The sequence below is a fragment of the Chaetura pelagica genome, unplaced genomic scaffold (genome assembly GCF_000747805.2).
Source record: "Chaetura pelagica isolate M959 unplaced genomic scaffold, ChaPel_1.0 scaffold50, whole genome shotgun sequence".
Classification (NCBI taxonomy): Eukaryota; Metazoa; Chordata; class Aves; order Apodiformes; family Apodidae; genus Chaetura; species Chaetura pelagica.
In genome coordinates, this window is record NW_009952366.1 from 4,350,287 (window position 1) to 4,374,804 (window position 24,518).

Genomic DNA, 24,518 nt, shown 5'->3' on the forward strand with positions numbered 1-24,518 from the left:
AGGGCTGTGCAGAGTCTGGCACTACTGGCAGTAGAAACTGAACTTATCAGGCCTTTGGAATAACTTTCCAATACATACACAACTTATCCTCCCATGAATATTGCATTTGCTTGCTAACTTCAAAACACATTGGAAAACTTCCTGTTATTTTAAGGAAGTCACTGAAAGTGTTAGTATATATTTTTGACTGCTTACGCTTGCTAGAGACCCCTGCATTTACCCATTGGTGTGTCATTAGGGCATTTGTTTCCATTATTCTCTCCAGACTACTCCGTGATCCAGCATTTTCCTCTTCCTGTTAAGACCAATACAGAAAAAAAATGAGTCCTCATATGTAAAAATTCCACACCCTGCCCCTCCCCCCCCAAACCAAGATTAGGTGTCTAACATTTGTCTTATACACAAATATAGCAGCTAGTCCACATTCAGGATACTGAATGTTGAGCCACTTTGAACAATAGCAAGTCTAAAACTGCATTTACGTTAAAAGTTACTATTGCTTGATCATAATACTGTGTACATCATGACCTCTTGAAAGGGAACGAGCCTAAAGTCATAGCATGAGCTATTTTATAGAACTGTCATGCATTTCAGGCTTAAATTAGTACTTTACTGACATTGAAGAATTTCAGTCCCCATTCAGACTGAGATGAACAGCACTTTTATTTATTTTGGTTACAAGAAGAATGACAAGTAAACCTTACAACCAGAAAGGCAATGAAGGCCTCATGAGCTTAGTGATAACCATTTTGCAATCTAGGCAACATATTATTATTTCTTTTGAGATCACAAAGAAGCATACCCACACCCCGCCTTAGACAACTTTTGCTTATTTAAGGAAATTTCCTGTAAGAACAGCACACTGATTTTAACAAAATTAAGAGGGACCGCTGATGTGCAAAGCTTACATTCACCCTCCCTCAAAAGGCTTAAGAGTAAGTTTGCTCCAAGAAAAAGGTAACACGCAGTCATGATGATCACAGATAGAAGAGGAGAAATTAAAGTCTGTTTTCAAATTAAGTAAAATTATAATGTTAATTAAGTTAAAGGAAGATACTTTCTCTCACGGCAGTGTACTTCATGGGTAAAACTCTCCTCCTTTTAGCCAGTGCTTATCTGACTATTTAGTAGGGAGAGAATGGCTTACATAAAACCTGATCCTTCTACCAAGCACTTTAGGCAAGAACGACGATATAAGTGAAGTGCTAGAAACATGTGGGACAAATTGCTATACAAAGTGTCAAGTGCAAACCCCCGGTGCCTAGAAGTCTAGAAGTGTATTTACTTAGGTACAATAGAAAACACAGAATTCAGCAGTGGTTCACAGTGGGCTACAGTGCTACAGGTTGAATGTGAGCCACTAAAGAACAAATCCAAGCATACCTGTATCCCACATAAGGGAAAGAAACACTTGAGCTTCCTGACCTGCTCATTTCTGCAGTTTGCTTTAATATCTCCTCCCTCATTGCCAACTTAATTTTTGCCCTCCTTTGAAGGGACCCCTTTAAAGATCTTCAAAATTCTGGATTACTTGGAAAAAAAAATTTAAAAATCACTCAATATTTTAAAGAACACAGAGCTGGAAAAAGAAAGAGTTTATAACTCATCTCTTCCAAACAGCATTGGACCTAGAAAACACGAGGAAGTACCAGATCAAGCACAGTTCCATTTACTCTTTAGTGTTTAAACAATTCAGCTGAGACAGACCATAACTTCTTCAGTCAATCAATTGCAGGTCAGTTTTAGTGCATAAAATATTAATGAACTGAAAAATGTATTTACACCCTTGCCACATGTTCTCAGTTTCCCCTCACTTAAGTAGTCAGGGATTTATTATGCAGTACTCGCAGGAAGTATTGGAATTTCAGGCAGACTTAGTCATTCCCAAGGAGTATCCTTTTGGCTCACTGAAGACTTTTGAGTACCTTAGCTTACATTCATTCTGGAGGCAGCCACCATAGTTCCATTAACCGTAGACACTATTTTTAGTGGGGCTGTTACCATCTTGAAATTGCAGTTTAAAGTTAACCAGTAATAATCATAATAATAAATAAATAAGGAGTACTTTTCAGTGTTTCCAGTGGAAGAGCTGAGAAAAAAAAAATAAATCTGTAAGAAACCATTGCTGCAATTTTATTTTAACAAAAGGGCAGATTTATTCATGTTTACAAACAAGTTTCAAAAACAAAAAGAACATGTATGCTACCCACTAACAACCTTTCAAAATGCCAACAGCCCTCATGCTGCATGAAGGATTCTATAGATTAGAAAAAAATCACAGTTCCACTCACAGTTCACCAAGACAGCACTAAACTAACATGTTTAGACAAAAACAAAGGACTAAGATTCTGATGTATTTTGATTTAATCCATTTTGCCCGAGATAACAGAAATATTTCAAGCAAGTTCCATCACATATTGATGTCCTGCATTAAACAATCCTACTAAGTTCTGAACAAAAGTTATTCAGTAAGTTTCTCAAAATTTTAAAAATTAAACAGTTGTTTCAAAACCATTAAGTAGTAAATGTATTTAAGAAACTAATTAGGACAGAGGCCATAACTTCATTAGAACACCACTGCTCATGTTTTTACAAAGCATTAGTGTTATCTATTTGGCTATTAGTATTAGCAATTTATCTACAATATTTAACAAGGTAAATTGCAGGCAAAATTTAGTACAGTTTCAATAGAAACACCCTTTTCCTGAAAATACAGCAGTATTTGAAGGACTAGTTTTTTTGTGTTGTTTTTTTTTCTCTGCATCATTTATAAGGAAGCTTCCCATCTATGAACAGGAACAAAAAAAGTATCTACAAACCTTGTAAACAGATCTGTATCATTTATAAACATAAATAATCCAAATTATTAACAGCCAACAGCAGAAATTAAAGTATCAATTCAATGATCCAGGGCCTCCTTGCCCTTCCCAGCCTTACCCTCAGAAAAGGATCATGATAAACTAAAGCTCTGCTAACACACTGTTCAGGACCATTCTTAAGTACAACAGATGATCCACAGGTCACTTATGCCGAGTTACTGTTTATCTGTCAGAGTTCATTATTACTCCCACCCGCAGAAAAGCGCCCTCCAGTCTGGCAGAAAGCTTTTTTTTAAAAAAATAAATCTACATTCGTACAAGTGTGTCTTCTGTTGAAGTCCAAGACAAGAGTATCATCTTGTCCATCATAATGTGTGAAGAGACCCAGTTTCAATTTCTTTACAATGCAGCTAGTGTGTTAACATTCAGCTTACAATCAGAGTGATGTTTCCAAACTATGTAGTGGGCTCCCTGGGGATGAAGAGGTAGCAGACTTGTTCTTGTCTGTTGTAAGGTGAATTCCACTGTCAACCGCATTGTTATTTTTATTGGGAGAGGGTGGGGGAGTGGAGTTGCGTTTTGTTGGAGCATCATCTTCAGCATCAGTATCATCAATAAGGGGAATATGAGGCTCGGAGTCTTCTATTCTAAACTCAGGATGCGTCATAAAATTGTGGATTGAACTTCGTGTCTCAGGTTTCTCTAGCCCCTCGTACAAGGAGCTACGAAATGCATTCACCACTCGGATCTGTAAACAAAGACAAAAGGTTGTTAAAATGCCGCAGATTTACTGGCAGTGGCATGGTTCTTATGAGTTTGAATCCACAAACAGTTAGACATGAGTGAATCAAATTTGTATGTGATGCGGTGGAACTTGCAATACACTGTAAAAAATGAAGAGCACTTCAGGAGAGCACTGCCAGTCTACATACACAGTAGGAATAAAAATTGTAAACATACTGCAAAAAGCTGAAGGGCATAAAAATTCAGACATGGCACTAGAATTGTTCAATTATTTAACATGGGCTAAGCATTTTTCAGAAGTGAGGCCAACAATTATTTACTTACTAACAAATTAAAGAAATCTCAGTAAGTGTTTTATTGAATACTTGGGGGAAGTGGGAGGGGTGGGAAGGAGGGGAGAGGCTGAAAATAAGTTAGAAGATAGAAGGGTTACTAATTCTCATGCTAGGATGTCAACTGACTATGAAAAAGCCAAGCAAGTGTAAGCCAATGTCACAATGACTGGACATTTACAAAGAGTCATGCAAAAAAGGATACCCCTGTAACAGCTGTAAATATTCGAGTATATACCCATATACCACACTACAGAAAGTTCCTTACTGAATAGTGCTTTGGAAACCTAAGACCAGAACTAGGAAATTGAATACTGCACTGTAGAATTAAATAGCCATGACAGGTTGTAACTTTGAAGAGACTATTCAAGTAGCACAAAGTATGAGAAAAACAGGTGACCAGCCTTTGCTTGAGATTTCAATTTACATTGAATTAATGGACAAAATTCCCAGGCTGAGTATTACTTTAAGTCCTTTCATTGATTAACTAACATTTTTCAAATCAGAAAGCTAAGTTTACAGGACAAATAAACCAACATTTCAGAGCAAAATCAGACAAAAACAAGCAGGGCTCCATTTTGCAAATTGTGCATGTTCAGGCTGACCTGAATTTAAGCTTTCCAAATTGTAATCTGAATGATGAAACCACCTGCCCACACCCTATTCCTCCTCCCACATTTCCCTGACCAACTGCAGGAATTGAGGATTCATTCATGTACTGATAAAACAAATAAAGTTAGGCAGAAGTCAGTGCCCCCTCTGTCCAACACCTCCATCAAGATTGTTTCCCCCTTCTGTTAGCTCCCTTTTCAATTGTCAGCATCTCTACTCTGAGTCTCCAAAGCACAGCTTCAATCCTGAAGCTCCTCTGTTGTACAGCAGCAGAGCAACTCTGTAGCAAACAAGTCAATTTTAGAGGTATTTTTAAGCACACCAAAGATTACTTGTTCTAAGCTGAGAAATACTTCATGACTACTGCTTCCATAGAGTTCCTTGACAGTAAAAACAGTGACTTCCAGGTGAAGGAATGAAGCTGGAAGGTCAAGCAGATCAAGAACACAGACTTGAAAACAGCTAGGATACACCAGACAACCTTGTTGTAAATACAGAGAGGGACTCCACAAAAGCAATGTAGTATCAAGTTTGTTACCACAGAATCACCGCACATGGTAAAGTCCTGGGTCCCAACAGTGTTCTTTGACGTCTAGAAATAGCATTCTTCCCCAACTCTTACCACCTTAGAGCACTTGCACAAACAATTTTACTCAAAAGCTATCATATGTCCCCATTTTTACACTACGGGTACACAGCTGAGCCCCATTAACCAGAAAAACCGTGGCAGGGGGTCACATATGCAAGGGGGAGAATGTAACTACTGATACAGGAAGGACACAGAATAAGCGTGAATGTGTCTGAGAAGTAAAAAATTATAGCAGCAGCTACTACTTTCCTGTTCATCGCACGAAAAAATTGAACACACTTAAGGAGTGGGTGTGTTACACCAGCTTTAAACAAGTTCAGTAAGCTGCAGGAACTGTCTTGGCACTTACCAAGAAAATCAGCAGTGACAATGCCAGACCGCAAGCTTGCAATGCCTTTGTTTGGCACACTGCATCCCAGTGTAGCACTCATTTATGTGGCAAAATGAAATATGACTGCCTCATGGGACTTCTTTTTCATTGCTTACAGATGGTAGGTTAGAACTTAATCAGTAATAGAGAACAATTTTTGGCTTAACAGGACAGCTGGAATTATTGCAAGAATGTAAGCATACTCACAATAAAGGCTTGATTCCCATGCAGAATGCATACTAAACAAGTGGTCTAGACACTCTTATGAACCCAGGACCCTCCAAAGAGTCCAACCATGAAGGCAGGAATCAGACTATCAGCATTTTAATTTAGACTTAAAAAGGGAACATCTAGCACTTTTGAAGGTTTTATTTTCAACTACTCAAGATAATTAGACAAGAGAGATAACCATTAACGTATTGCATAAGCGAGGAGCAAACAAGATGATTTGTTACGTGTAATTTCTACTGTCATCAGGTCTTCTTCATATTAGTACCAGAATAGCAAGGAATGCAGTAAGCACTCCAAATCCTCCTAGCCAGATGGCTGCTTAAGAGTTGCAACCTCACTTCTTAGGAACAGCTGAACTATTTTCCAACAAACAGCTCTGAATGTGAGACACAATGAAGTAACACAACTGCTTTCCATTAATGAGTATTAGTTATCAAAAGTTGTTCTCCTGGAAGGTGTAGCAGAAGGCTGCATTGCTTAGTGAAGACCAAAAACTAGTTCTCTGCTATTGTAGCTCTGTATCTGCATTGGTCATTTGATGCAATGAGATGCTACAGTGCCCATTAGATTCTGCTCAAATGGCAGATTGGCATGAAGTTCCTCTCTAGAGAATTCTGAATGTCTAATTAATGTTCTTGAGTGTACTTAGGGATACAGGTTACTAATTAGCATTTTAACTAGGAGATGCAATCCTGTGCATCCTTACTGTGAAATCTACTTTACGTTTCATGTTCTTGAGGCACATGAATTTGTGAGCTGAGCTTCTCAGTACTACTGCAAGGTAGGGAAATACCCGTCTTGCCAATGGAGAACAAGTTCAGAGAGAAATACTTGAATATTTGTGCAAGCTCACACAGAAATTCTGGCCAAGCCAATAAAAAATAAATAAATAAAGAGATAAGAACATTTCATTTAAGACAGCTCCTGAAATTAAGGATCTTCATCCATCTGGTAATCTGAAAATTTAAAAATCAGGGGGAGAAAGAAGCCCTCTCAAAGTGATTTTATAAAAGCAATTATTTTACCTGTCTCTAGGAAGTTAGAGAAGGATAACAGTTAAACATGTAATATATAAATAAGATGGAAAACTCTTTCAACAATAGGTATTAACTATTAGTATTCAACTACAACTGTTATGATCTTCAGACTCCAGAGTTTAAGTCTACATACATCAGAAATTACATATCTAGCCTCTACAGAGAGGAAGGCTGAAACTGAAATGCCACTTAGAGCACAATATAAAGAGGGCAAAATTAAGGTGAGACAAACTTTTCTTTCACTGATGGCTTATGAACTGCTGCCAGAAGAACCTAGAGGAAAAAACCCTTCAGTTTTGAAGGAAAGTTTCACCATTCAATGCTTAAACCTTTTTTTGTTCCTTTTATATTAGCTAATTAAGCGTTTCTTCTGCCTTGTAGGCATTTTAGAAGCCTGGTGTCGCCACCTGAATCCTGATGTTGAGAAAGTTGTGTTATTCAGTAAAAAAGGTCCAGGAAATGCAGAGATTCAGAAGTTCCTCACAGGCTACAAAGAAAATGCATTTTAATTCTCCATGTTCTAACTACATCCATACTTTTAACATATCATTTGCTTTCCCATCAGCTTATCATTTGTGCTGCAGTACAAGACATCTATTTTTGTTGACCTGGGTCTATGATTATACAGTTAATTCCCTTATTCAATGTCAGTCAACCTAAAAGGCATATACTCGAAAATTTACAACAGTTTTCCCATTTTATCTTAAATATCCCTCTACACGAATGGATGAAGGCACAGAATGTGCAGGCTCACAGCTTTCACATTAAAGTCTTTTGTTGAAACTGTTCCACCTGTTCTCAGCCCTCTAAGAAAAAAAAGTCTTGAGGACTCCACTTTGTGGAAGAGCTCTCTAAGAGCCTGAACGATGATTTTAAGTACTAAGGAGAAAATGAGAAACGTTAGGCATGTGAATTAGGAAATGTTAATTTCATGCACTTTAGGAACACACACTCACACCCCACAGTAGTAGAAGCAGTAGTAGAGGAAAACACTACATGTGTAGGGGTAGAAATATTTGTTACATCATGGTGCTGGCTGGCGATGGAGGGTTGCCGCCTTAGAGCCCCCTGAATGGTACTTCCACTCTGGAAAGCATTCACTACATCCATCTGCAAGGAATCAGAGATTGTGACAGCTTGCTCAGCAAGAGAGAGAGAGAACAAGAGAAAGGACCATCCCATCTATAACACACAAAAAGTAAAGAAAAAAAGGCACTTTTTTTAATAGAGCAGATACACAGGTAAGAGTTGCACTCAGAGCTGAAGAAAACAGGACCCTGTGGGATTCGACATCCATCCATTCCCCCTCCTTCTGACATTCTCACTCACATCACTTAGAACTGCCACCTTAGTCAAAGGACTGGATATGGAGATGAGAGATTTCCCTCCTAACACCCACTGTGTCCTACCTTTTCCAAGACCATACCTGAGTTTGTATCCTGTTCAGGCCCCTAAACCACAAGATCTGACCACGACGTAATTCCCTCTCAGCATGATCAATCTCCTCTACATCTTCTGCTAGTTCTTCTTCAGGAATCTCTTCCTTTTGTGTTCCATGACCAGCTTCTTTAAGGAATTTCAGACGGCTGGTTGGAATTGTTGAAATCAACTAACAATGAATGAAAAATATTAATCAGGATTATTCCTTTTATTATATATATATATAAAGATAATACCAGACTTAAGGTTTAACATAATACCCACCATACAAATAGCAAAGTTGAAAAAACAAATTATGTAAATAGGATCAGTGCATCACTGTACAGCAATCACTCCAGCTGAATAGCTGTAAATCTGTGACTATCCTTACCACTCCAACTGAGGTGTGAAATTAAAACTTGGACTACAAACCTAGAAAACAAAATATCCTTGCTAGGAACAATGAATTCTATTTCAACATTATTTGACTATGCCAGAAAGGAGCAGTACTGAAGCTACAAGAGGTATTAATTTTGTAGATTGTGCTTGTATCTAGACCTTTCAGAGCACGATGTGTTACCTCATATGAAAAAAAAAATAAAATTTAAAGTAGCCACAGTTAATTCAGAAATACAGAACTGACATGCATTCTTTTGTGACCTAGAAGGTATCAATCCATTTGCAAGGTGAGTTTCCATAACCTTAATCCCAGACTGTTAATTTGCTACTTGGTGTACACTAGTTCATCTGTCATAAACTAAACAAAAGCTACAAATGGCTGTTCCAGCTTTCCTTTTCATCCCCACCTTCAGGGCTATTCTGGTGAGCTATGTAGTTAAAGTGGTCATCTTTTGGTATGTCCCATCTAGCAGATCCAGATCAGTTCCAAGACTGTTTTTCTTGATCACCACAAGCCTAAAAGACCATTCCAGCAGCTGCAGAGGAAAAAGACTGCTCCAAAAGCAAGATAAACACCCCTTTATGCTGAAATTGCTACTATGAATGCTCCCAGATCACACTTCAGTTTCTACTATTCTCAGAAAGTCTAAAGCTCTTTGACTTTAATGAGATACTAGAGCAGCATGAACTGCAGCAGGGAATCTTTGCCCTTGCAAGACACTTCAGGTCAAAGGTATTTCAAGCCCTCTCAATTCTCTTCTAGGCTAGTCTTAAACCTCAGAGTGAGTCTATTTGATTTTTTTTTAATAATTAATTTTAACAGAGAACCTTATTTAAAAGTTTCTACGCACTTTTACAACATGCATATTACAACTAAAATTTATCCGATCAATTTTATCCTGAAACCTGAAGTGTCCTTTACAAAATGGAAGGAAAGAAACTGTAATGGAAAAGTCTTCATGTGGTATGAAAAGTTTAGACAACTATGTCATTAAATAATGGAAAACTCTGTAGCTCTAAAGTTTCATGTAAATAAGCTTGCTGCTTACAAGCACTGTTGTGCATGCAATAGTAATGAAACCCTAAGGGCAAAAAAAAAGTGCAAGAGTTTAATAGGTAGGAAAACTTTCCAATTATTTTATAATTATGCAAATGAAGATTAAAGATAAAGCTATATTGTGTTTTGCTGCATTTCTTACTACTCCAGGAAGTTTTTAAACCAAGAAAATACTAGCAAGTTTAACAGTTCTGATTCTTCAAGAAAACCACTCAACACAAAGTTGAAATATATTTAACATGAGCATGTTCATTGCATCTGAAATTCTTACACAACTTCTTCTAGTAATTACCTGGCTAGAGATATTTCATATTTAAAAGGTAACTTCAGCAGCTTCTAGGTAAAAGTTACAATATAAACTAGCCATAGCATCTAGTTACAAAATTTAACTAATTGACCAAGTGAGAATAAGAAATATCCAACTAAGGACTTTCTAGCTATCAAACTAGACCATTTTCATCAGTATTTACTGTTAATCTCCATATATTCAACACAGTCAACTTGAAAGATCTGAATCCTAATGACAGTGTATTTGTATCTTCAATGTAAAATATTCTAATACGAGTAGATATTTGGCATTTTGAAAATGCTAGTTTACCTGGCCCCAGAGTAGTGTTCCCATGCCCAGGAAAATGGACCACAGCCACTGTTCAACTGAGAGTTCTGAGCAACTGAAAGGCTTCCCACCAAACTGCACAATAATTATCTGTGAAGAGTAACATCATTAAACAATACGTATCAGTGACCTGTTACTAGAAAATTCCCTAACGCTTTAAGATCACTACAGACAACTCTGCATTAGAACACAGGATTTCTCATCTTATTAAGCTTACACTTCCACTGTCAACAGTTTGAGAAAGTTTCCAAACTTAAGCCATCTTCTTATGTTTCAGTATTTCAAGAACTACCCCTTTTATTCTTCAAATATCACAAAAACCTGTGACCACTTATTTTGCTTGCAGTTCTCTTTATTTCACAACTACAGCATATATTTTTATGCTTTTACAGTGATTATCTATCATATGAACACTCATCTCACAACCAAGTTGATGAATACATTTCTATTAATACATGTTGTAGATCCACAGACACAAAACATTTCAGAAATAATTAAACAGAATAATACTGTGTAGCCCATCAGTATTAAATGCCAAACTTCACATCATCACAATGTGACATCTATGTAGGAAGTCTTGGGGGAAGGAAGCAGAGATCTCAAAAGCTTAATTAAATAAGCTCCTAGTGACTTAACTATTACAACAAGCTGTACAGGCCCTAATGAGCAAGGTATCCCTCTGCATAGGAATTACATGCATGAAAGTCTGCCCTGGATAATCAACAATTCAAGTAGCAGGGCAGGTGTGAAAAGGAGACAATATTGATGGCTAAGTAGGACACCTGACAGCTGAAAAGCTCAAGAGTATCTTCTTTTATTAACAACAGAGTAAAACATTTCAACAACTCAGTAGTTACTTATTTGGGAAGGCATTCAGTCCACCAAGTTTATGAAGGGAACACAGTTGCACTCAGGAGTAATTTCTACATGTTTGGCTTTGTTATACAACAGCAGTCAGCCTGCCGCATGCGCAACCCTTAAAATAAGAGTAGCTTCTAAAGAAGAGTAATCTAAAAAACCCTAAACCTGGGAGAAGTGAACTAACTTTGTGAAGCAGAGGTGCATTTTGCATTGCTTGAACTGGTACGAATTTGATCAAATTCATGGAATGTCAAGTCTAAGGAGAAGCTTAAGGCATAAGTTATATCTTTAGTCTGAACTAACAATTTTACAGTCAAAATAAGAGTTCTGAAAAGAAGCAGTGTACTCATTTGTTGGTTATTTCTTCTGATGAATTAAAAGTTAAGTCCACTTACAAAGTGAAACTATTTCCTATTAACAATTTTCTTTAGATGAAATTTTTACTTGGTGTTTTTCAACACCAGTGTGTTAACCCAATTAATTTCACGCAGTCACAGCCATCGGGGTTGGAAGGGACCTCTGAAGAACACCTAGTCCAAGTCTACACTAGATCACACAGGAACATGTCCAGATTGGTTTTGAATGTCTCCAGAGAAGGAGATTATTTCATATAATTTCACTTCATTTGTTAGCATATACAGAGTTAACTAACTAGCTTTTACAAATCTGCCTAGATGCACCAATAGAAGATCCCTAGACAGTGTTTTTCACCTAAACCAGCAGCATCTATACAGGTACCTGTATTGGATGTTTACAGTTAACCGATTTCTGCATGAAGATAAAAACTGATACTTACATTTCTAAAGCTTAGTCATGTCCCAATCTCATTAGGAAAATATGAGAAGTTGTAACTTTCCTATAATTGCTTAAATGGGCTCTCGCTCAGATGCACAGGCAGATACTATAAGGAAGAATTCTGACTAAGCAGGGGAAACATACTTCTTCACATTTCATTAAGAGACTAGAACACCAAGATCCAACTGAAGGAACAGAACATTCAAAAGGTAAATACAAGTACTTCTGCATTCTAATTTTACCAATTTCAAAGAGGTCTTACCTGAAAGCCCCATCAAGCAGCACATCTAAGTGATTTATAGTATGATTGAGACAAAATTTTTCACATTGCAGAAATGAACTGCCTAGCACTAGTTGATTAGCATTTCTAAGATAAGCAGGAACATCAGTGTACTAATTACATTTCCCCTCCCCACCTTCCAAGGATTTTCTTACCTGCACAACAAATGTCCCCAGAACAATAGTACAGAAGATGGCGTTGTTAAAGATTCCTTCAAAAACATTTCTTTCACCATGAATTTTTCGGGCATTAATTTCATTAAAAAGCTGCATCATCACAAATGTATTAAAAACAATAGTGTAATGCTCTGAAGGAGGAGCATGCAGAGGTGCATTTCTTCCACTGTCGATATCAAAAATTCTCTCACCTGTGTATAAAAGGCATTTATCAGCAGCTTAATTGGTCTTTACATGCACACTACAACAAAATACTAGCTTTAACATCCCATCTCTGTACAACTATTAGAAAAACTTCGCAAAGCCTCAGTATTCTTACCAGCAAACAGGAGTGTGAAGACCACTACGAGTTGATAGAATGCATGACCCAAGATGTTCTTCATCATTGTACGAGAAATCAAAGGTTTGTTTCTACCATAAGGCTTTCGCAACAGAAGAGCTTCAGTGGGTGGTTCTGTTGCCAGGGCAAGAGAAGCTAATGTGTCCATTATGAGATTTACCCACAGCATCTGCACAGCTTTAAGCGGAGAATCCTATAAAGATAGATAAATAAACCCTCCAACGTAAGTGAACAAATTGCAGCTATTCAAGGCATTTATTATACATGGGGATATTCTGAAAAGCATTATGTTCTTTAAGCCAGTATTTAACTGGAAATTTGATTTCATGAGTTAATCAATCATGACATTTTCAGACTTTATCAGCAGAAACAATCCATCATCAGTACGTACTTGTGTTATGCATGCTCCTGTAAAAGCAACAATTACTGCCACTACATTGACAGTGAGCTGGAACTGAAGAAATTTGGAGATGCTGTCATACACATTTCGTCCCCACATAACCGCTTTAACAATACTTGTGAAGTTGTCGTCTGTAAGGATAATATCAGAAGCCTCTTTAGCTACATCTGTTCCAGCAATACCCTAGTAGAAAAAGAAAAACACTATGAAATATAACAGGATGCACCAACTTATTCTAATAGAAGCTATTGTTATATCCTTGGTTAGCATTCACTTTGACACACTGTGTCTGAAGGACTGTTTTAATGTAAGCACCTGAAGTTCTACTAAATTCAGTTCTGCTTGCAAGTTCTACTCAAGCATGAGAAAACATAAAAAAAAGAGATAATGTTGTCTTTAAAATAAACACTTCAATAAAAATCCTCAAGTTGATGATAAAATGATCCCAAAGAAACGCTCCTGAATCCTGTTCAAGTTAAAGGCCACCAGATGGTGCAACATTGCAGTTTAGTCTGTGAGCTGAGTTTGCTATATGGATTCCAGCAGCAGAGCAATGCGTCTGTTCACACAGTAGAATGGTGCCCATTACCAAAAGCCATTTGCAGAAGAGCATTGGCATTAAACAGTAGAATATGCAATGTCATTACATATGACATTGCAATGAAATATGACATTCTTAAGTTTTGAACACCTGTCGTCTCTTACAGTACACAAACAGTTAAGATAAGTTCTGTATAATACCTACTTCAAGGATATTTCTTTTCTTTCAGCAGTTCACAAACACTAAGTCAACAGCAAATGTAATGATCCTTATTCTTGACACATTATTTTGCCACAGAAATGAGTCATCTGCATTTTTCATTTGTACAACTTAAAAGGTACCTTTAAATATCAGAGTAGATGGTATATTTTAAGTGCTATTTAGATAAGCAGTTAGAGAAATTAGTTTCTTACACAGATGAACATAGACAGCAACTGCAGGAAACATTTAAGTTCTGGAAGATGAACTGCCCCTGACAGTGTCAATTACAGCAGCTACACAATAGCTGAAAAAAGCTATTCATTAAAATAAGACCATTACAGTCTAAAGAACATTTCATGTGTAACTGTCAAATTTCTAAGTTATGGTTTTGAAAAATGCTTCTTGAGAATGACATGAAAGCTCTTCCTCTACCCATTTCTTCAAGATTACCATCTGAGTCAGTGCATGTGGTATAGGAGCATAGTCAGGGGTTTTTTGTTCAAATGCTTAATAATGAGAGGTTTTTAAGAGTAAAGTGACCTGCCAGCACCAAACCGTACCTTTTCAGATTAAAATAGAGGAAACATGAGGCAAGTGGAAGCTTGAGGAATCTATGTTACAGTGTTTTGAAAGAGGCAAAAGAAAGCTGAAGCCTACATGCCTAAGGCATGAGTTTATCTAGTATTAGCAGTTAAAGCCAAGACTTGGTTTGGCTACCATTTGAAAGGGAAGTTGACAATTTCAACTGAGAAAGCCAAGTAATCTAAGGAATCATCCAGACAAATGCAGATCCTACTTGGTCATAAAATGCTGTTACTTCAGTTGTACTAGACATATCTCTTAGTATAGCCTCCAAGGTAATTTTAAACATCAACAGGCAGTCTCATTAGATTCTCCCTGTTCCTATGCATCATTTAATGGAAACCAGTTGAATAAGCTCATTCCATATTGCGTATAAGCTTTTTAAAGTCAATATAGTATGCTATTTACCATCTAAAGTAATTTTGCCTTATGTTGAACAGATCTCATCTCAGATATCTTCAGCATCAGTAATGCTGTTCCTACATTTTGAAAAAGCCTGTAAAAAGGTTTTGATTTGCAAGTGACTGGGGATCTGCAGTTTATAAGTTTTATTCAATAGCAAAGGCCTCAAGAATGTCTTCTACCAAATGAAAATGTGGTTAAGTTGGAAGATTAAGGCAGGTGGGAAAATTAATTAGTGTTAAGTGAAATATGTTGACTCCATTACCTTATTCGTATACTAGACTCATGAAACAACTAAGGTTGTTTAATCTTCTTTTAAGCAATTTAATACGTTATTTTATCAAAATAGGTCTCCAAAATACTGAAGATTAAAGAAAAAAATAATACCATAGCAAATCCAACATCTGCCTTCTTCAGAGCCGGACCATCATTGGTACCATCACCCGTTACTGCTACAACTTGCCTCTGATCAAAGACAGTGCTGTCAATTATACCTAAAATAAAATGACATCACAGTGTTCCAGTTCAAAATTGACAACCCCGCACAGACTAAACCTGAAAGAGAAACCCAGTTTTGGCTTTTTCAGAATCATTAAAAAAAAGTATTAAAGGAAAAAAAAAATAATCACAACAGATAGTTCTAACTGGCTTCATTTCTTAAGCACAAAAGCCACACAATAAGATGGCAAATTAAGACACCCTCATAGGCATTTCCCGCTGCTCAGTCCCAGATTTTTTTTCCAGAAGCAGAAAAAAAGATATAATCTAGCTTTGCTTAGAAGCTGAGGGAGTTTTCACCTACCTTTTACGAGAGTGTGTTTGTCAGTGGGAGAAGATCTTGCAAGAACACGAAGCTTGGGCCAAATTTTATCTATTCTCTCTTGTTCTATCTGTAAGAAGAACATTGTTTATATTTTACAGCTAGGAGACTTAGAACATCTGCTGATCTACTTTACATAATCAGCATGCCTACCTCTCCTTTTTCATTGCGTATTCTCCTGTTAAAGTCTTTGCCCTCTAAACACAAGAAGTCTTCACCAGGATTCAGAATACCACATTTTAATGCAATAGCACGAGCTGTGTTAATGTTATCGCCAGTGACCATACGTACGGTTATACCTGCCCGTTGACACTTTCTTATTGCATCAGGTACCTGTAAGCAAAAAAAAAAGCAACAAACAAAAAACCCCACAGTCTCAGAGACTGTACATTAGCTGATTAAACATAGACATGTGAGTGAAAGGAATGTTTTTTGCTCAATCCAGTATAACTCTTACTTTAAAATCAAGACTGTTGTTATGGAACATTTTAAAAAATCATGTAGCTTACCACAATTCTTCTGCTGAAAAACACACAAATGAGAATTATGGCAGAGTCTTTTTTTTTTTTTTATGTCATGTCCCCTCCACCTACCCGCCTTCATTTTTCAAATATTTTGGTATTAAAAAACACCACAAAAGTCCTCATGACATACTGGGCTGTAATTTCAAAAGTACTGAGTACTGGCTTTTCATTTTTGATTATGTGAAATAAACTAGAGCTCACACTTCACTACTTCACCTGTGACTTTTAGTGTGAAGTGATGATAGTGCAGATCAGACTGGAATTCCAAATACAGTTGGCATAAAAACTTTCACTATTGAAAAATACTGCCCTCCTTAGACTTCAACCACAAGTTGGATGACTCCATACCTCAGTTCTCACATGACAAACCCTCCTCTCCATCAATCTCCATGAGAAGCTGGCAACAAGCATAATGGCTATTATCTTGAACAATACTCCTAATATTTCAAGTGGTAAAAAAATTACAAGTTGTTCCACCTACTGAAACCTTGCACAGTAAGTAGCTTAAGTTATTAGTTTGTACAGAGCTTCAGTAACACAGCATAAGTGACATTAAGAAGTTTTAATCTGCTTTTATAGCTCCATTAACCTTTCCCCTCAAGAAATTATATTTTCATTTATCAACTATGCTTAAGGCATACAATAGCAATTCAGTTCCTTGTACTCACTGCATGACAAACAACCACAGGAATCGAGATAGCTCATAACAGAATCACTGCAGTTTAGTCAGTGACCCTACCTCAGGTCTCACAGGATCTTCAATCCCAACGACAGCAATGCACGTCAGACCAGTAACAATATCATTTTCATTGTCCCATTCTGGCTCAGGTTCTCCTGCTGGGAAGTCTCTGAATGCCAGGCAGATGGTTCTGAGCCCTTCAGAAGCCATTGGCTCAATTACAGTTTTCACAATATCGTCACGGTCCCTAGGTCTAAATACCTTTGGTTCTCCATTAGCACTCAGTATTTTGAAGCACCTGAAATGAAAGGTTTGAGGAGTTAACAAATTTTAACCAGAAGTTCAACCCTTTCAATGGCTTATTAGTCAACTCCATTAAGTCTCATTTACTAAACTCTCTCTCACACACACAAAGCCAGTAGCAGCATCTCTTAAGATAATCATTTCCATATGCACTTCATCTCTTACCAACTGCAAAATGTACTAGCTGTAGAAAGTTAACTGGACCACACATCCTAGGATGAAAATAATGCCCCATGAATTTAGGACAAAAACATTAGCTACCTCTCAGAAGTATCCCTTTCTCTATTGTATGTAAACAGACCAGTGTCTGTGCTGGTTGAGTCAATCTATCCAGTTTCAAGTTCAACAAAATAATCCCACCTTGTTAACAGTTATAGAAGTCTAAAAAGTACAATGTTTCAGAACATACATGTGGTTCTTAAACAGCTATAAGCACTAAACTTAAAGCACTAAAAGCAAACTCTGGTACTATGATGAACCAATGCTACCCTTAAGAGTAGTAAGGATACTTGCCCCTTGCGCCCCAGTCTAAGTGCAGAGAATTCAGAGAGCATCTGGCATGGGGTTCTTAAAGTGAAGTATTAATAGAAAAACAAATACTTAAATATGATACAAATGTTTGGAAAAGAGAGTACATTCAACACCATGTAATCTAAAATTTCAACACATACTCTTTTAGTTATGTTTCCTCATGCCAAATATATCACTGCTTTCAGACAGCACACATACTTTACCAATATTGAGGCCATGAACATAACACAACAATAGCTCACTAGGTTAGAACAATAACTTTAGTGTTGTTCATCTGCATTCTTAGCGAAGTTTTGCCATAAAGCAATGCCACAAGCACTTGTTTTACAAATTAGTGCTAATGTGGCACTAAATAAAGATAATGATTTAATACTTTTTTTTAAAAATATCAAGTTCAGATCTGGCAGATCTGCTAGAAGTACTACTGTTACATTTAAGTATTCAGTCCAAGGGTTTAGGGAATTCCCAGGTGCAATACGTATAAAAAGTTTCTACCTCAGCCAGAAAATGAAGACAAAGCAGTCACTTAAATTTTCATAGTACTCATCATAACGGTAATTTGAAGTCTTATCTGAATTTCCTGATTTTGGTTATCGGTTCAAATGTCGGCAACCACTACGCTTATCTCGTGTTACCTAAAATCACAGGGCTTGTGGCAAGTTCAAAGCATTCCAAGATTACGAAATGGAAGCCAATAATCTTTATATAAAAATTTCATCGAAACTCACTTCAAACATTTGACTTGATGGTAAGGAAAGAATAAAACTGCCCTGCTTCAAGAGGTTTACTGCATTTCTTCTACACTTATTAATGACTCATTTGGGTCTTACAAATAATTACGTTTAAGCTTTCAGTGCTCAATAAATCATACATGTAATAATAAAGAATGAGCAGCATAACTGACAAATGAGGTTACAAGCTCTGAGATTAATTTCTAGCACTGCAGATGTAGTGGGTAAAGAAAGTGGCTTATGATGCTAAGGCTTTTTTCTAGTCCATGCATACTCTGAAACAGTTTTGGAATTATAACTATTCCAACAGTACCCAAATCAGTCTAGGTTTTCTTTCTCTTTGCCAAATGTCCTTATTATTTCTTATCCCATCTCAGTTGTGAAGCCAAATGGACCACATGAATCTGGGCTGAATAAGTTTTAGCAACCTTTACAGTTCAACTGCTCAACAAGATAATAAGGTATAAAATACTTCTGACAGTAGAAGTAATACAAATATAGACACACTTACTAATTGATCTGACTTGGCTTAAAACTACCTCTGAAAAATTTCACATCTAAATCTAAGTTCCATATCAAAAGGTACAAGAGTCCTTTAAAGATTGACCTTCTGTTGTCAGCACTAAGTTGAGGACAAGGCAGATTTCATCTTTTTTCTTTAGAGAATTAGTGCTTTCCTAGATAATGATCTGGGGGACTAGTAGCAAACAAGAAGTTAAATCAAACTGAATCTATGCTCTCATCTGACTAGAAATAGTCTAAGATCAGAAACAAAGCCAGACTGGCTACAACTGCTATTCCTAGAGAACATGCTTGATTTCTTTCCTCACATAGTTAGGAGTTACCATGGCCTTCTTCACACTGAATGGTTTGTCCCAGTAGTGTGTAACCTCTCACTAATAGTCTAATCTCATTCTAATAAATCCTCTATAGATGGGCAGATGCATAAGGAAGCTATTTGCTTTGTCACAAAAAAGCCTCAAATTTCCCCATCGGCCAAGTTCAACATTCTGTTAAAATTATCAACTTGGACACCAATTTGCACAGCCTTTTGAAGTCAAAAGTAATGTTAAAAGTAATCACTTCTGCCAGGCACAAGACTTTCCTGGCATTTAGGCATATCAACTGTTGGGACTTTACTGAAAGATCAATGAGCATTTCGACCAACCACACCTAAAACTGTAATAGTTTAACTAGAAAACAGATCAATTCATAAACACTTTCCCCTATCAGAGCGGAGTCGACAAGATAAAATTAATAATGAACCATTCTTTTTGTGGGGTGTAAGAATTACAGTAACTGAAATGCTAATTGCCCATCTTACTGTGCAATGTCAAACAACTTCAGGAGACAAGCTGAGAAGCTGACTGCAACCACAAGAGTATAGGACTGCTGCACTCAGAACAGGGTGATAGAAATATTTTTGCAGTGTCAAATATTTTTACAGAAATATTTAGCACTTCATTCTCCTGTCCTATCACGAATTTAACCAAATGTAACTGCTAAAGTATGATAATAGTTGTTCTTACTTTTTAAGAACTATCTCAGAGGCACCTTTACTGAATATCCGGAAACTGCCATCAGAGTTTTTTAATACAGTACTCATGGATTTTCTAACAGAATTGAAGGTGTACACTTTGTACAAATCCTCTTCTGGTATCTCATTTCTTACATCCTGATAGTCACGTTTTAAATCCAAGAGCAATCCCAGCAAGGCACATTCAGTTTTATTTCCAACATGACGTGGTAGGCCGCCTTCTTTTTCAGGAGGCTGCAAGAGGAACAAGAAGTTTTGCTGATGTTAACTTATGAACAACTGACGTACGGCATTTAGAAAACAGGAAGCTAAGACCAAGCTTAGCTCTGGGATGGAGAAGTTTCACTTTTTCAGTGATTACTCTCTAAATTCCTTAAAGTCATGAGCGAAAGTGTCGGCTTATAAAACCTGTTGGCTTTTTAAAGTAACTTCTGTACCTTTTCAGGATCTTCCAGTCCCTTTCTCAGACTCAAAAATGACCCATTAAGTTTGCATGAAATCTCGACAAGACCCTTCCATTTTTCAGGTATTTTCCATTGCTTGAAATATCTATCTGATTGATCAACTGAGTGTAGTTCCTAAATAATTATATGCACTCTCAAAATCCGAAATAAGTTTAAGTAAACTGATTTAAGAAAGCTAAATTACATTATTTCTGCTAAAATATCCTCTCCTGTCCTACCTCTTCCTCAACAGCTTAGACAGCAATCAAATCACCTATTAGCATTCTACTGAATAAACTAAGTCTTTAAGCATCTTAAGTCTCACTACAAGTTCTGTTTTCCAGGCCATGGCCTCTTTAATTGGAAAGAGCTCAGAAACAAGTTTCCAACCTTTTAATACCAGAAGAAGTTTCTTATCTCATCAATGTGGAATATTTATCTCAAGATATTTTTCAGGTTGTATAGCTAAAACATTGCAGTGTAGTTTGTAGAAAAAACAGACAGAAGCACTTACTCAGCCTGACACATCTAACAACTAGAGCTGAGCTATACTAATCATAAGTCAGTGATCCATTCTCATAATTCAGAACTGCAAGACCTTGGATTTGGCTGTGCTGATTACTCAGACTTTCAATATGTTCACTTTAACGTGCACTTCAAGATGCCCAGTTCTGGCTCCTCAGTAAAAGAGACATGAGCATCCCAGCCACGGGCCACAAAGATGACAAAGGGCCTCAAGCACCTGACATATGAGAAGAGACTGAGAGCTGGGACTGCTCGGCCTTAGGAGGAAACTTGCCAGTGTGTATCAAATGACTGCATGGGGCAGGCAGGTGGAGCAATGGTAAAGACTGCCAAAGCCAGGCTTTTTAGTGGTACCCAGTGAGAGGACAACAAACAATGGGTACAAACCAAAACTCCATTCCATTTGCACATAAGGAAACACTTGACCAGATTGCCCAGAGGCTGCAGAATCTCCATCCATTGTCATACTTAAAACCTGACTGAACACATAGTAACGTGCTCTAGCTGACCCTGCTTTGAGCAGGGGAGATGATCCAGAGGATGTCAAGAGGTCCCTTTGAGCCATCTGTGGTTCTGTAAAACAGACTGACTACATTGGGTATGATTTGTTTAAAACTGCAGTAGTGAGGGACTTGGTCAGTTTACATGCAGCTACTTTTTCTTCTTTCTATAAAACGATCTTTAGAAAATATACCATGAAACTACTCACATGCTATAACTCATTAGTAGTATTTCAGTCTTGTTTCAGAGAACTCGGTGCTGGTGATCTTGGTATGTGCTGCCTCAAGTACTGCTACTGAGGAAATTCTTGCAGAGGTACCATCTTTATTGGCTGAAAAGTAGCTTTTGGACTGGGTTTTTACTGCTACTCCTGTACAAAGCATTAATAGTGGTAGCTTCTACTAATTCTTGAAGTACTACTTTGATTATTTTTTAACTAAATCCTAATTAATATTTTTGCTGCCTTGATAGATGTAAGTTATGCAATATGTTGGAATAAGTATAGGAAGAAAGCTATGTTTGGAGTTGCAGAAAATGATGCACACAAAAGTGCTAAATAATCTAGTAACATGCAACCATTAATTATTATTTTTATTTCAAAATAACTCCAAAGTCTCAAACAAGGTATGAGCAAAGATTTTACCATTCTATAGCCTACAAACTCATACAACAGTATCTGGAATAAAAACCCATCAAAATCCTCACCAGTACTTGCATTTTCTCAGTCCATTCTAGCTCATGTTATGCTACTTTCACATGTTTACTTTGAAGTAGCACTTAATATTGAGTCAACATGCTCTCCAAGTAAACAGCCCCACTTACAAAAACCAATTTAGACACAACTGTGAACTTAAAGGAAGTTAACTTCCTGAGATAGTTATCTTTGAATTTTCAGTTCTAACTGAAACAGGCTATTTTTGAAGTTTAGTCTCCAATTAATAGTTGAGTAATTTACAGCAGGTACAAAATACCTTAACACTACATTTTGCCACACAGACTTGAATTGCCTGCATTTTGCCACACACTTAGACTTAAACTGCCTACCATGACACCACCAGAAAATTTGCATCTTGTGAGGAAGCTGTTTAGTTACCTTGACTAGAATGAAGAAATCCACTTACCAGTATTTTGGACGTGTAAGCACAATTAACGGAAATCCCTGTCACAAGGTAAGCCATGATTTTCTCTGGAATAGCTTCTGGTTCTGGAATTTTTTTATAATGCTTTTCATTGATGTAGGCTTGGACCACTGTCATTCTGTTCATGGTCAATGTTCCTGTTTTATCTGAGCAAATAGCTGTTGCATTGCCCATTGTTTCACATGCATCCAGATGTCTCACCAAGTTATTATCTCTCATCATTTTCTATGGAAACAAAAGCAGTCAACAGCCATAGCCATTACTTCACATCTCAGAAATTCTCAGTCAGGGTGTACAGTCTTACACAGTGGGTTCAGAGGACACTCAGCCTTTAAGTTATCTCACATCTTACAGAGAAAGATTTTGTAGTTGCCACATTCAGTAAGGATTCCTTTAAATCTATCATGTCACAGCAAGTTTCATTTTGAATAAGATTCATAAATGCTGACTTACTCTCCTGTATCTGCATATCTGATACTAGTCAGATTGTTATGAGCAAATGGTTCATGATATATTTAGAAATAGAGGAGAGGTAGAGACTGAGCTTTAACAGATACAATATTAAAGTAAGTTTTTCTGCTTACAAGAAAGATCAAGCTATGTTACAAGCTTATCTGAACATCAAATGTTACATACTTCAAAGATGCTAGAACCAGACTTAAAATCATACAAACTGGGAACTATGTTTCAGCTATGATAGTGAGGACTACACAAAATTCACAGGTCAAATATTCCTTACAATTTTTTACTTAACAGGTTTGGATATATTTTAACCTTGAAGAGGCAGAGTAACTTCAAATGATACAATACTAAAGCCATTAGTAGTTAGTACTGCAAATTATTAAGTGTAAACCGTCTAAATTGCCTTTACAATTAGAAGTTCAGATCAATAACCAATACCAGCATGCTGAAGCAATATGTAAATTAGAAGAACAAAAAAAATGAGCTAAAAAACACACTTTATAATAAATAGAAAGCTATATGTTGTACAACACTTGGTCCTCAAGGAGAATCTGGAAACTTCTGTACCAGTTGCTTGCCCCCATCAGTTAGGCAGAAGTTCAAGTGTACAGAAGAGTTTGTTATTTACAGACTCTAACATCTGCTTATTTTAAACAAGTGCTACAATGTTATGAGCTAAAGGCATACATCTTTAGCTGCTGAGAACAGGCTGTCACTGCTCTCTGTTCGTTTTCATGCGTGATCAGAGATTAATAAAAATACTGGCACAGATTTCTCGCGCAGTTCAGGGAAACAAGAAGTTTCTCCCCAAGGTGTTAGGCGTACATGATGCAGCATATCTCAACTGAGATTTTACAGCTGATGTATACACCCTGAATTATGATCAATATACATCTGTTCTCCATCTATCCACTTACCTTAACTGAGTAAGCCAGAGATATAGTGACTGCAAGTGGAAGACCTTCTGGTACTGCCACCACCAAGACTGTAACTCCAATAATGAAGAACTTCACGAAATACTGAATATAAATGGGCGTACATTCAGCAAGCCAAGGTCTCTTCTGAACCCAGAAGGTATCAATTACAAAATATAACACAAGGATAATGACTGTGATTGCAGACATCAATAAACCTTGTTAGAAAGAAAATAAAGAGTTTTCAGAAATTACCCCAAATATTTGGCAATACAAGCTGTGGATAAGTCAAGTGCAAATACGTTTGCCTTTATAGAAGTTAGTTTATAGTTAAAATTTTCAACAGGCAAGCCAGGAAACATTGAGGTAGTTCTCAAAGATGTTCCAACTTCCAATGCAAGCACATTTCTACAGTCATTTCACCTAGAAGCCTCTAAAGATTTTTTTTCTTTCTATTTATTTGAAAAGTGTAGATCTAATTACAAACAGGAAAGACAAATATGTAAAGTTAATTGACTACATAGAGTAAGAGCCAAAATAGTTCAGCAGCCCTTCAGTGATTGTACTGCTGACATACTCAGCAGAGAAAAGCTGCAGATGGTCTTT

The 24,518-nt window shown here is 37.0% G+C and overlaps 1 protein-coding gene across 7 annotated transcripts in view; it reads right to left on the reverse strand.

The window, feature by feature from the left end:
• Nucleotides 1-2,126: 2,126 nt before the first annotated feature.
• ATP2B1 (ATPase, Ca++ transporting, plasma membrane 1) overlaps nt 2,127-24,518 on the reverse strand; it is a 35,077-nt gene continuing 12,685 nt past the window's right edge. For 3 of the 7 annotated variants that reach the window (XM_010008005.1, XM_010008007.1, XM_010008006.1), the window contains 13 exons: nt 23,916-24,130; nt 22,519-22,761; nt 19,921-20,162; nt 16,887-17,124; nt 15,777-15,956; nt 15,606-15,693; nt 15,191-15,297; nt 13,069-13,260; nt 12,657-12,870; nt 12,317-12,528; nt 10,208-10,315; nt 8,161-8,343; nt 2,127-3,567 (listed from right to left, as the gene is read on the reverse strand). In XM_010008005.1, the coding sequence (XP_010006307.1) occupies nt 3,256-3,567; nt 8,161-8,343; nt 10,208-10,315; nt 12,317-12,528; nt 12,657-12,870; nt 13,069-13,260; nt 15,191-15,297; nt 15,606-15,693; nt 15,777-15,956; nt 16,887-17,124; nt 19,921-20,162; nt 22,519-22,761; nt 23,916-24,130 (2,534 nt within the window). In that variant the 3' untranslated portion in view covers nt 2,127-3,255. Of the gene's footprint in view, nt 3,568-7,551; nt 7,845-8,160; nt 8,344-10,207; nt 10,316-12,316; nt 12,529-12,656; nt 12,871-13,068; nt 13,261-15,190; nt 15,298-15,605; nt 15,694-15,776; nt 15,957-16,886; nt 17,125-19,920; nt 20,163-22,518; nt 22,762-23,915; nt 24,131-24,518 lie in introns of those variants that run through there. The other 4 variants (XM_010008008.1, XM_010008012.1, XM_010008010.1 and 1 more) reach the window with 2 other exon arrangements.